Here is a 13,869-nt window from a genome sequence, read left to right on the forward strand (position 1 = left end):
TTACACTGGGGCAGTCGCAGTCACCGTTCTGCCTGACTAAAATGCACAACATATTGCGACACCATAGTGAAATGTACTCCACGCTCCAACCCCCCACATCCAGATCAAAAAATATATGGCAACCACTTTGGGAATATCTGTTGTTACAGGAACAGCAGAAGTCGGACTACCCCCATTACCTTTTCTTCCTCAAATTTCCTCTGCCTCCGTGTCATAACCTTGTTTTCCAAGCTGTGCCCAACTGCAGGCCACGTCACTGATTGATGTATCCACTTTCTGTTACTCCATGTATCCGAATATCTGCTTTTGTTGAACAACCCGTCCGACCACAGTATCTTGTAATGTTGCATTGCGTTTCAGTACGTCCATTCCATGGGCTGTCCTTCTCTGTGTATTTTTTGTATACTTTCAAAATGTTAAATAAAAGACCAAAGATAAACCTAAAATAAGAGCTGTAGTAGTATTATTACTATTAATCAACTTAATTTCCTCTGGGACTGTGGAAGGCTATGTCAGCCTTGTCAGAACTTGAACTGGTGACCTACACAGCACCACTTTTTTTGCGGCAAGTGTTCAATTCTGTGCCAAGATGTTAAGCGCACCTTTTATGTGATCTCTGCCACACAGAAAATACAGATGTTTTTACATAACTGTTTAAGGATTAAATAGTAGTCCATGAAGATATGAGTCAAAGCCTCGTTTTGTAAAAAACTGTAGTCCAATGACTGCTGTTCGTGGATAGAAAAGGGGATGAAGAGATGTTTATTTTACTGGAATAGTTGAAACAATACTTCATAGATTTGTCATTCAATGTATATGCGGTAGTATTATGAAAATAATGACTAAATTAAAATAAATGCATCAACTGAATATACGTCATAAGTAAAAGAAAAACGTGTTAATTTAATATACGATGTGTACCTTCTCGCCTGGAGTAACGGACACTCTCCAGACACAATGTGAGTAGGATGGGTAACCATTCGGAAAACCAGGAGCTGAGAAGTTTCCTGTTGTGTCTTGTAAAGTCTCTCCACATGCTGTTTGAAGTAAGAAAAAGGAAAACAAAGTGTTTGGAGTTTATGTGTATTACCGTTGCCAAATAAAGACAGTGTTGGAGAGGCACATTTAAGCAATGTGAAATGTCACGACCCGTCACTTTGGTAAAAACAAAACATTTCACATGGGCAAGAAGAGTTGACATGATATTAGGAAGTTGATTCCTATCAGAACATTGAAATGTTGACGGATATGCTGAAAACAATGGAGAAGCAGAGGGCTAAAACACTAGTAAGACCCCGCTGCTGTCAACATTTCAATGCTCTTACTCACACCCTCCCAACTCTCTCTCCCCTCTGCCTCCACATGATATGTGGTGAGCAGGAGAGTGAGAGAGGCATACTCCAAGAGGGAAACAGAACACCTTGCCCCCACTCTTCCCACATACTTTACAGTGTCACTGGAGCCTCGAAAGAAAGGAAAGAAGAATTCTCCTCAGGTCCTGCATCTCCCTAGGCTGTGTCAGAGAAAAGCAAATTGTCCAAGACAAAAGTGAAACAGTTGTTGACAGCTGGCACTTTCACTATTGCACTTCGCAAGTTTGATAGTTGATCCTACCGACCTCCAACAGTTTCTAGACTGTATAAATATTTATTACTATATTAAGGGTCATTATGAACAAGTTACTTACCTTTGGTAACGATATATCTGGTAGAGACATATTCTAGTTGAGGATTCCTTACTTTAGAACTTCCCCCAGGCATCAGACTGGATCCAGAGATTTTTCTTTGAGCAGTACCCCTGTGCGCTGTCAAATTGCGTTGGTCGACTCCGCAGGTGTTGTTGGCGTTGTGGTCGCTGTGATGACATCGCAGTCACATATAGGCGCCACCACAGTGCGCTGACTTCAGTTTCTTTTCATGACTTTCCACGACAGTAATGCGGACACATAAAGAACACTGAGAATGGTGCGCCAAAACTAGGGCCCTTAAAGGGAAGTTCCTGTTCCTAGAAATCTGTTTGCAGAGCGTGGTCGATGGGCTGGTCAGTAAGGAATCTGCAACTAGAATATGTTTCTACCAGATATATCATGACCCAGGGTAAGTAACATGTTCATCTGATAGAGATTTCTAGTTGCAGATTCCTTATCTTAGAATAGATACCCAAGCAATACCATCCTCAGTGGTGGGCTGCAAACGAAGATCACACCAAAGTCCTGCAGCACCAAACGGCCGAAGTAGCTGCCTCTGCGGACCTGACTATCCAGGCAGTAATTCTTAGGGAACATGTGCAGGGATGCCCCTGTCCTGCCTGGCAGAAATCCAGGACTGGAACTCTGCATGCTAACACTGTGGTAGCAGCAGTTTCTCTGGTAGAATGAGCCCGCAAACCTTCAGGGGGTTGCTTTTTTGCCAAAACATAGCACATTTTGATGCAGAGAACTACCCATCGCGAGATGGTCATCTTCTGCACCACCTTTCCTTTCTTCACACCCACATAACCCACAAAGAGTTGATCGTCCACCTGGAAATCTTTGGAACGATTTAGGTAGAACGTTCTTTTTGGATCCAGTCGGTGGAGTCTTCCCTCCTCATGAGAAGGATGTGGGGGGGTGAAAAAAGTAGGCAAGGTGATTAACTGGCCTACATGAAAAGGTGTCACCACTTTGGGAAGTAAGGAAACCCTGGTACGAAGCACCACCTTGTCAGGAGGGACAGCCTGCAAGCAGAGGTGATGGCAATCAAGTAGGCAGTTTTAAAAGTCAAGAGCCGCAGGGGACAGTTGTGGTGCAGCTCGAAAGCAGCACACATGAGATATGTGAGGGCTAAGTTAAAATCCCATTGGGGCGTTATGAATGGGATAGGAGGGAACATATAGGTCAGTCCTTTAAGAAACCTCCCAACAATGAGAGATTTGAACAGAGAAGGCTTGTCTGACAGCCTTAAAAGGCAAAGATGGCACACAGATAATCCTTGAGGATGCCCAGAGTAGTACCCTGCTGGACAAGAGAAAGAAGGAAGAGGAGAACCTCTGAGAAAGAGGATCAACAGACTTCTTGATACACTATGCCACAAATTTGTTCCAACGACAGGCGTATACCATTTTGGATGAGGGACGCCTGGCTTTCAAGTTAACATCACAGACTATCGGCGGTAGGTCGAAAGCTGTCAACTGGCACTGCTCAATCTCCACAGAAGGAGACAGAGACTGGACAGGTTCGGGTGAAGAACCGCCTGCTGCTGCTCCAACAGAAGATCCTCCCGAAGAGACAGGCTGGTCGGAGGATCAATGGCCATGCTCAACAGCTCAGGAGACCAGAGTCTTAGTGCCCAGTCCGAAGCCACCAGGATTACTTGGGCTTGGTCGTGCCTGATCTTCTTCAGAACTCTGGGCAGAAGTGGTATTGGCAGGAAGACGTAAAGGAGGCCTGAGCTCCACTCTTGACGAAAAGCAAGTGTCGCCTTGGAAACGTGTAAAACAGCTGACATTGCACATTCTCTGAGGAGACGAACAGATCTAACCAAGGCTCTTCCCACTGCTGAAAGAGACCTTGCGCCACCTCCGGATGGAGACGCCATTCGTGATCGACTATACATCGACGACTGAGTTCATCTGCTCTGGCGTTCAGAAAGCCTGCCAGATGTTGAACCACCAGTGAAATGCCCTGGCGTTCCAGCCATGTCCAGAGGCGAAGAGCCTCTTGACAGAGGGTCCACGACCCCACTTCGCCCTGCTTGTTGCAGTACCACATGGCGGTGGTGTCGTCAGTGAATAAATATACCACCTTCCCTTTGAGAGAAGGAAGGAATACTTTCAATTCAAGTTTGATCACCCTGAGTTCCAAAAGGTTGATGTGGAGCCCATGTAGCAACCCCATCCCAATAGTGATGCATCAGTCACTACTGTGAGATCTGGCTGGGGAAGGGAGAGAGATCTACCGTTGACCCCATCTGGATTCGATAGCCACCACTGCAGATGTAGTGCCGTTCCCTCTGAGATCTGGACCTTGTCAGAGAGATTTCCCTGATGCTGCACCCACTGGAACTTCAGATCCCACTGCAGAGCACGCAAATGCCATCTGGCATGTTGGACCAGCAGGATGCAGGAAGCCATGAGGCCCAGCAGCCTCAGAGTCACTCTCACTGAAATACAGCATAGAGGCTGAAACATCAGGATCATAGCCCAAATATCCTGGACTCGCTTTTTGGGAGGAACAGCTCTGATGAAAGGGAGCATCTGAGAGGGAGTCAGGTGTGACATCGGCACATTTAAATTGAACCCCAGCGAATGCAGGAGGTTTGCCGTAGTCTGGAGGTGGGAGAAGACAGCCTGGGGCGAGTTTGCCTTCAACAGCCAGTCGTTGAGGTAGGGGGAAGACTGAAACCCCTAGCCTGCGTAGATGAGCTGCAACCACTACCATCACTTTCGTGAACACCCGAGGGGCACTGGTATGGCCGAAGGGGAGCACTGTAAACACAAAGTATTCGTGAACTACCACGAATCGGCAAGTAACATCTGTGGGCCAGCAGGACAGGAATATGAAATTAGGCATCCTGCAAGTCCAACGCTATGATCCAGTCTCCAGGGTCCGGGGCAGACAGGACCTGAGCTAGAGTTAGCATTTTGAACTTCTCCTTTTTGGGGATGATTGAGGGACCGGAGATCAAGGATAGGGCGAAGGCCGTGTCCTTTTTGGGCACGAGAAAGTAGCGGGAATAACAACCAAACCTACCTCTGGTGGGCAGACCCTCTCTATGGCGGCCTTAGCCAAGAAAGCCTTCACCTTCCTCGCGGAGAAGTGCCAAATGATCCATCGACAGATGATTGTATTATGGTGGCATGGTCAGAGGGGAAGCCTTGAAGGCGAGGGAGTAGCCCCTTCACACAATTTGAAACACTCAATTTTTCATGGTGATGGATTCCCAGTGGGGCAGGTGATGGAGAATCCTGCTGCCAACTGGTCCAGGATGTTCCAAAGGACAAGGAAAGTTTGGAGGCAGCAGAGGGGGGGTCGACAGGGTGGATCCCTGGCTCCCTGATCCACAAGCACATAGGATCCTGCTTCCGCAATTGCGCAGAGGCTGTGAAGCATGGACGGGTCGGTGGTTGGTTGGAAATTAACGCAGCTGAGTGCCCCTTCCGTTGCCACAAAAGGGGCGAAAAGTGGTCTGTGAGGGGCGAGGAGGCCAAGGGACCGAGCCGTATCCCAGGAGTCCTTAAAGCGCTCGAGCGCTGAGTCCACTTTGTCTCCGAAGAGACGGGTGCCATCAAAGGGCATGTCCATTAGAGATTGCGGGACATCCCTTGAAAAGCCAGACGTCCTCAACCAGGTGTGGTGCCTCAAAGCCATTGTCGATGCAACCGATCTACCTAGTGAGTCAGTTGTATCCCGTCCACAACAAATCATTAACTTTGCTGCATCTCTCCCGTCAGTAACAACTTAGGAGAGGACTGCCTGGGCCTCCTCCTAGACTCAAGGCAGCACCTGTGCAACAGTTACCCAGAGAGTATAGGAGTATCGGCCCAGAAGGCATGCAGTGTTCACGGATCGAAGAGCTAGACTGGTGGAAGAAAGCATTTTCTTCCCAATATTATTCAGTCTTTTTGATTCCCTATACGGGGAGCGTAAGAGGATGTGCCAGATGACGAAGAAGCCTGGATCACAAGGCTCTCAGGCGTAGGATGTTGAGCCAGGAATTTTGGGTCAGTCAGCGCAGGCTTATTCACGGGAGCCCCTGTGCTGGATTTGGACAAGGTACCCAGTACGACGTCCGTAACTTATTCATTAAAAGGGAAAGAGGGGTTTTGAACTGCAAGCCACAGGCTGAAGCATCTCGGTCAGGAGGTTAGTCCTGACCTCCACAGAAGGAAGCTCGAGGTCCAAAACCTCAGCAGCCCTTCTCCCCTCCAGAGGATAAGGCTCCCTCCTCCATAGCCATGGTAGGGGGAGAAAGCATGCCAGTGTCAGGAGAGAATCTAGTCCGCTAGCATTGCCCAAATCCTGAAAATAGTCCATGTCAGGGTCAAGCTGGTATTCTAAAGGGTCCAGCGACCCCTCTACACTATCCCCATATCCATACCCATAGAAAGAAGGGTCTGGATCCGCCCTGGGCCCAGGAGAGACTATGGAAAACAGAATTGGCGTTGAGCTACATTGTTCCGGCTCAGGATCCTCAGGGACAAATATAGGATCGACCTTGATTGTGGGCCAAATTGACGTCTGGAGCGTCGACGTCTGTCCCAACTCCAGGGAAGGTCTTGTTGGGACGATCAGTGTCGGGACAGATCCAAGAATGGATCTAGAGGTGCCCCCTGGAGCCGGGGCCAAAGCCGCTGAGGTGGACCCTAAGGGGGCACTCACCGACTCTCCTGGGCCTGAAGGTCCAGAGGACGGGTTAGTCTGCACAAATATGAGGTGCATGGCCTCACAGAGCTCTTTCAGTTGGACAGAGGTGGCACCGGCTCCTAGAAAGTCGGAGAGGTGCAGAGCCGACCAAGATGCAGGCTCCGAAGGCAGAGGCCCAGAGCATCAACGATCTTTCCACGTTGTGCCTTCCGAGCAATGGGGGTGAAGTCGAAGAACGTTTGGCCTTCTTCTGCTTCTTTTCCTTGTAACCCGATCATCCCGATGACTTGGATGAAGTGGAGTGGTGATGATTCGATGAGTGGTCTCTTGACCTTCCTCTTGAACAAGACCGGGAGTGACGTGGAGTTGACTGCTGGGCCGCCATGAGTTTCAGGGTCCGCTCTCTAAAAGCCTTAGGGTTCATGGCCCTCCACTCAGAGCATGACAACAGGTTGTGGTCACGCTCCAGACACCAAAGGCAGACGAGATGCGGATCCATCACCGACATCATTCAGTGACAGGAGCTACAGGGTTTGAAAAACCAGTCTTCAGGACATCCCTCGACGCCTCCAAAACTTGTCAAAAAGAATTCAACAAGAGTGTTGTCGTTAGTCAAAAAATGACTAGGGGTAGCTCTTCTTTGCATCTGCACGTAAGCTAGCGCAGAAAGAAAAGAACTGACTTCAGTGCGCCGGGGTGGTGCCTGTGTACAACCGCAACGTTATCACAGCGACCACGATGCCAACGACGCCTGCGGAGTCGACCAACGCCACCTGATGGCACGCAGGGGTACTCCTAGAAGAAAAATCTCTGAATCCAGTCTGATACCTGGGGGAAATTCAAAGGTAAGGAATCTGCAACTAGAAGTCTCTATTAGATATCTTCCTTTATGGATTTAGCAGAATCAGAGGCTCAGACACTGTCAGGGGAGACTTTTGCAATGCACAATGTGTGTTTAAAAAACTCAGTGACTCACTTTAGAAACCCGGTTAAATTGCAGATATGATTACAAATTAAACCATAAAATCACTGACTTTTGCAAGCTATGGTTAAGACCACTATCTCACACGATAACCAGCAAATTATAACTCACAAACCAACTACATATGCAGCAGCTGAGTCCAGAAATAGCTTAAACTCAGGAGATGGTTGGTGATAGCAGGCATACAACCTCTGGTGCGGTTATTGTCAGCCTACCTGGTGAGATTTTAAGCAGGTAGGTGCATATGACTCTGATGAGATGTTGTCTGCTATTTCTAGGACATGAAATGAGAGAGATAAATCATAAGTCTAAAGAGTGCCTTAGTCTTTGTGGCTGGGGATTGTTCCCCTTGTGCCTCACGAAAAGGGAAAAGGCAAAAAGGATGCAAATAAAACAGTAGAATGCTTTTACCATGCAGTCTTTACCCAGCATTGTCTATGCCCCTCAGTCTTCACTCTGAAGTTAGGTACAACACAGGTGAGTATAAATAAACAGGGGCGTAGCTTGGTCAGTAAGATTGGAGAGGTGTGAGCTTCAAATTTCCCAACAACCACGCTGGCCTACCTTGTTAAGATACATTATCTGAGAAGCAGGACAAGAGGAGGGCTCAAGGGGCAGTTGAAAGTGACAGCAGTGTGGCTTGTTAGCAGTACTTAAAACAAAATATTTTGTAACATAACCAACATTTTTTAAGAACTTCAAAACAGATGAGTGTAGGGATGTATTTTAGTCTGTATGTGCATGCAAAAATCCTAGGTGAAATCTGACAGACACCTTGCCATACCTGACTGAAAGCACCTGTTCCCAACTATCTTCTACAGAATACATTTATTAGCGGAGTGTAACACCCCATACACCCCCTCTGAAGCTACATTCCTGCATATAAAAATACCTTTACCAAGCATCCTTTACCCTGCTGTACTTTTCCAAAAAGATAAGAACATGCATTTTAAAAATCTAATAATAATAATCATTTTCATGTTATTTTTGTTAAAAAATGGTTTAGGTGTGGGTAGACATGAGGTAAGGACGATTTTAGGGTTAAGGATTGGGTCATGCTAAAGGAAGGTAAGTATGATTTTAGGCTTAAGTGTGGGTTGAGTTAAAGGAGAAAGGGTGATTTTCAGGTTTAGTAATGCACAGAGGTAAAGGAAGGTGATCTGAATTAAGAGTCTCGGAGTGGAGAGGTAAACAGAGCTAAGGATGATTAAGAATAAGGAGTCAGTAGAGGTAAAGGGAAGTAAAAGTCACTTTGGGTTTAGGGGAGGGTAGCGGTAAGGGAGGAAAATGTTACAGGGTTTAGGGATTCGTAGAAGGGTGGTAAGGGTGAATTGAGGGTTGGGGTGGGTAGCGGTAAATGGAGGTAAGGATGATTTTAGGTTTAAGGGCCAGGTAAAGATAAATGGAGGTAAGGGGATTTTGAAGAATGGAGTAACCTCATACAGATACATAAATATATACACACAAATTACCTACTTGCGGTCGCCAGTAGGTAGTTACAGTTAGAACCTAGTTTCCATAGATAAAGCGATTCTGACTTAGCTATATCTTTGGTGCTGTTTGATGCATCTTCACAAATATTTCCAAAAAAGTGCCCTTTAGGGCCTTGCTATGCATGGAAATTTTCAGGATGATCCATCAAGCGGGGGCTGAGACAATGTGGGGATCAATAAAAGTGAATTTACCATGGTAATTCCCATAGGGTCTTTAGAAACGTCTACAGCCCGAACTGCTAGACAGAATTACACCAAATTTGGTAAAAAGATAGAATTTGGTCTGCAGGTCAAGTTTGCTTTTATTATGTGTGGATTTAAAAAAAGAATGCTTGTAAATGATTTTGCTCCTGGGTGGGCAAAGTCCCAGGGGCACTGGCAATAAAATAAAGGAGAGGGCACACATGGGCCCCTCCTAGGCTTTTAGAAGCCCCAGGGACCACCACCTCCCCAGGGCTAAATATGTTTATTATGTTGATGAAGGGGGCTAGATGTAATAATTAATGTGGGGGGGTGCAAAGGTCCCCTGAGCACTACCACCTCCCTGGGGCTATAATATTAAAATAAGGCGGGGGCCAAGTGGACCCGGGAATCACCACCTCCACACGGGTATTGTAAATAAGGTGCCCGGGGCTGCGCAGACCCCCACAGGGATCACCTCGTCCCCAGGGCGACATGCTGTATATGTGGGGCTGGGCATGCAGACCACCCTGGGCCCGAGAGACCTCCACATCCCCGGGGCTGCAAAGGAATTCAAATAAAGGATCTGTGCAGACACCACCGGCCTCGGGCCATAGAAATTCTAAAAAACATGGAGGGTGGCCATGCAGCCCCCCACTTGGAGCCATATATGGCCCTGGGGTTCGCCACCCCCCAGGGTGGGCTCCTGCTGCCTCCCGAGGTGCCCACCCACGGGAGGTAGCTGTTTACTTTTGCTTGGCAGGAGTTTACAGCTCCCACCAAGTAAAAGCAAACATAACTCATCTCCAAGCAGAAGGGAATGTTAAAACAGCTCCCTCTTCCTGGGAGCAGAGTTTTCATCTCTTTCCCTGCCCACTGTCATGCGAGCAGGGATAGAGATCAAAATGTTGCTCCCACATGCAGGGAGCTGCAGTTGAAGCAGGTCCTCGCATGCAGGAGCAATGCTAGCTCTCACAGGAGGCAGGAAGCCGGCTGGGACCCCTGGAGCCTTGAGGTTCCACCCATGGTCCTCATCAAGGAGCAGTAGTCGGTGACATGAGTGGGGCCGGGGCACTCATGAGGATGTGACTGAGCCCTGGGGGATTGGGCCCGAGACCAAAATCTGCCTCAGGAAGGGGGCCACATGGCCTCACTCCCATTTTAGAAATTTTAAAAAAGGCCCCAGGGAGATGGTGGTCCCCCCGGCATGGGGGGGGTCTGTATGGCCCCCCTTATATTAATTTAATGTGCACCCTGGATAGGTGGTGGACCCCTGGGCCCAGGGTGGGGTCCACATGGCCCCCTAACAATTTACATAATGTAGCCCCAGGGAGGTGGTGGTCCCCAGGGCAATGGGGTAAATGTGTGGCCCACCATATATCTTCTTACTAATGTCCCAGGGAGGTGGTAGTCCCTAGGGGGGAGGCCCTGCACCCCCCCTACATTTCTTTATTATAGAGCCCCAGGGAGGTGGTGGTCCCCAGGGACCAGGGGGTCCCTGCGCCTCCATAAATATTTTTTAATGTTGTCCCGGGGAGGTGGTGGTTCCTGGGACCCAGGGGAGGGGTTAATGGAGGGGGGAGTGTTCCGTGTGGCCCCCCCCACTTTTTTTTTATTATGTAACCTCAGGGAGGTTGTGGTCCCTGGGGCCCGTGGGGGTCCGTGTACCCCTGATAAAGAATATCTTATGCAGCTCCAGGGAGGTGGTGGTCCCCGGGGCCAGGGGGGCACATATGGTCCCCCCTAACTATTTTCTATTTGTTATCCTGGGGAAGGCAGTGCATGGCATGGGACTGGGTTATTGTATGTCAAAGGGAGTGTGTCACAGGGTTGGGTGGTTATAAAGGGTTAGCCACAGGTCCTGCAGCCAATATCCGCCAAGCATGGCCTTTGGCCGTGCGTGGCAGTGGTTGGAGTAACATATAGTAATTAAAATTACTTTCCGTTAAAAAAAACATAGAAATTCATTGGGAAAAAAAACCCAAAGGTTACAGGGATGTTATAGTTGGGGTCTGAATTTACTCGCACAAAACCACAGGAATTCACCAGTGTTAGTCAGAGTTATTTCAAGTAACTATAACTCGCATCCACGCCATACATTGCTAATTACCCCAGATTTTATAGAACCCCTGACAACTGTTCTAACATCATTAAAAATATCAATGCAACATTAGCAGTAAATTTTTTGAAGAGAAAACTGTGCAAGGGTGTGGGGGGGGGGTGAGGGGGGGAGTTATGGTTGCCTTAGGGCGTGTCCCGTACCTTTGTTTTTTTCCAGTGAATATATATATATATATATATATATATATATATATATATATATATATATATATATATATATATATATATGATCACCAAAAGAACCCCGACTTATCGAGGCTCACATGCGGCGGTCTTGATATGGGATCGGGAATCCCATTAATATTTGATCAAGTTTTCTCACCCACTAGGGCAAGAAATCAAGACACAAAACGGACAGTTCCAAGAGGAGGACCATTTTTTCTTTCAATATATTTTGGAACTGTCCGTTTTGTGTCTTGATTTCTTGTCCTAGTGGGTGAGAAAACTTGATCATATATATATATATATATATATATATATATATATATACACACACACACACACACACACATGCACAAGTATAAATGTGAAATAATATCAGACTTTGCAAAATGCAATGTGTGGTACTAAAGCCCTTAGTGGAATTACAATGTCTTCTAAACCCAATTAGGCATTGTAATAGCCGAGGGTTAAAGGCATGAAGGAAAAACTCCCATACTGTAACATCTGATATTCATATAAAACACTAGAAGAACACCCAGTCCAGGTCCACTCAACAGTGTTGGTGCCCCTGTAGAGGTCTGCATAGTACCAATTCCTTTCATACCAGCTCCTGCTTTGTATGGTTTGGCCCAGTTACTTCTGAAAGTTACTTCTCAAATCTGTCACCATCATATGACTGTCTTCATGGTCCAGTAACTGAAGAAAGACTTCTTTGACGTTTTTAAAGAAGCTGTCTTTGCCTCTGAGTAAGCTACTGACGAAAGGTGTCAACTCTATCTCAGAATGAGGAAAGAAAAATCTCTACATTTTCCACAATATTTATTATTATGTTTCTGTGACAGAAATCATTTGGATCAAGCAACAAAATATTTCTTCCTCTAACTCTCTGAGGCACGGCTTGAAAAAGAGCTATGCTATATAACTACCTTCCCAGATCCAGATTCCAATCAAGAGAAGCCCCTATCTAGTCAGAGACCCCTGATTATTCTATTGTTGTGTTCTCAACTTTTCTGACACCCTACCTCTTCAGGCTGAGAGAAGCCTGTTGTGTTTTCATGAGTCCTCGCTACAATGTGTAAATAAAACCTGGTCTCAGGTTACTCCACTACATCTGCCCCCCACCCCCCGATGTAACTCAGGCATGCTGAGACTGTCAATCCATTGATGCCACTGACTCACATAGGGCAATTCACAAACTGTTAATGAAAGGATGATTGTCCCATCACATAGAAGAATAGAGGACTTCTGTGTCTTCTATCCCTCTGAAGATGTCTTCAAGAGACCTCAGGTTCATCAGTGAACTTAAACTGGTGAGTCATTTTGTGAATCTGACCCTTTAAAACATTGAAACACAGCAAAAAGTCATATTGATTATTTCTTTAGAGAACTTCATTGTGTCCAGGCCTGGAAAACTCTGTCATATTTTATCTGGCTGAGCTATTTTCAGGACCTACCCCACCCTTTTGGCAAGTTGACAAGGAACAGGTGTTCCATTCAGTCAGAAAGGGAAGGAGGTCTTTAAATCTTATTCTTGTCACATTTGCTCTGTGCTCAGAGACAGAGGTCAAAAGTCAGTTTGTCTTACAATTAATTTTCCTTCTGACTGCAGAGTTATAGGATGTTGTCCGTTTTTTCCTGACACACAACATTTAAATAGCTAAGTCAACTGTACAAACATTAAAACATATATTTCAGTAATTGTGAAAGCCCATTGTTTGTACTTCTGTGTGATAGAAAAAATATTTTAATAGGATGAAAACAAATCAGAACACTTTACTTGGGGATGTGCAAAGAATGAATGTTTTCTGAAACCCGATTTTCACCGATTTGTTAATACATTATATAGTTTTATCAGTAAAGCTGCAAGTTAGTGGGAAGGTTTTTGGACATGTCATTGACATTTCCTCTCTGTAAATGACAGTGTGCAGCTACACCATGCTTAAGTGGTTAAACGTAAACCTAGAAACACTTGTGCCCTAGTAGTAATGCTATTAGTAACCTAAGAGGCAAGAAATGGATCATGCGTCCCCTGCATGTGGGTTAGATTCTTTTTATACATGGAGCAAATGTTTAGTCTATTTAATCAAACAAAGAAGTTGCTTTGTACATCAGTAATACTAAGCTCACATATTTGAATGTACACTCGTATGTGAGAATGAAGAAAAAAGAAACTCTGTAAAGTAAATTATTTGCCTAGGGTCACTATTGAGACCCATTTACGGATCAAGCATATCACAGTTACGAGTAGATTATTGAAGTCACTCGACCTGCAGGTCTAATAAACCTTTTATGATTTTCAAGGCCTGGTGTTTCCAGACTTGAAAGACACCTACTCTTATAAACCAATCTTGACATTATACCAGTATTTCCTGGAATTTGAATTCCCATTAATATAGTTCAGCTCTAAACACCATAAGTTTGGATCATATTGGACCTACTTGCCTTCACCACAATCCCAGCTCCTTTGGTGGAACTTGTGCTTGTCAGTATTGTACTCTATTACTAGCAGTCCTAAGTGAATATTATTACCTGTTTTCTTCGGTATGTAGTTTGGAGACGCCTCATTAATTATTGAGGTTTGAAATTTG

At 46.0% G+C, this 13,869-nt stretch overlaps 1 protein-coding gene across 1 annotated transcript in view; it reads right to left on the reverse strand.

Moving 5' to 3' along the window:
* The window catches only part of TLL2 (tolloid like 2), a 1,863,287-nt gene that overhangs the window by 610,312 nt on the left and 1,239,106 nt on the right, over window positions 1-13,869 (reverse strand). Inside the window, exon 9 of the mRNA XM_069240439.1 lies at window positions 922-1,037. Coding sequence (XP_069096540.1) covers window positions 922-1,037 — 116 coding nt within the window. The remainder of the gene's footprint in view (window positions 1-921; window positions 1,038-13,869) is intronic.

The sequence above is a fragment of the Pleurodeles waltl genome, chromosome 6, assembly GCF_031143425.1.
Source record: "Pleurodeles waltl isolate 20211129_DDA chromosome 6, aPleWal1.hap1.20221129, whole genome shotgun sequence".
Lineage (NCBI taxonomy): Eukaryota > Metazoa > Chordata > Amphibia > Caudata > Salamandridae > Pleurodeles > Pleurodeles waltl.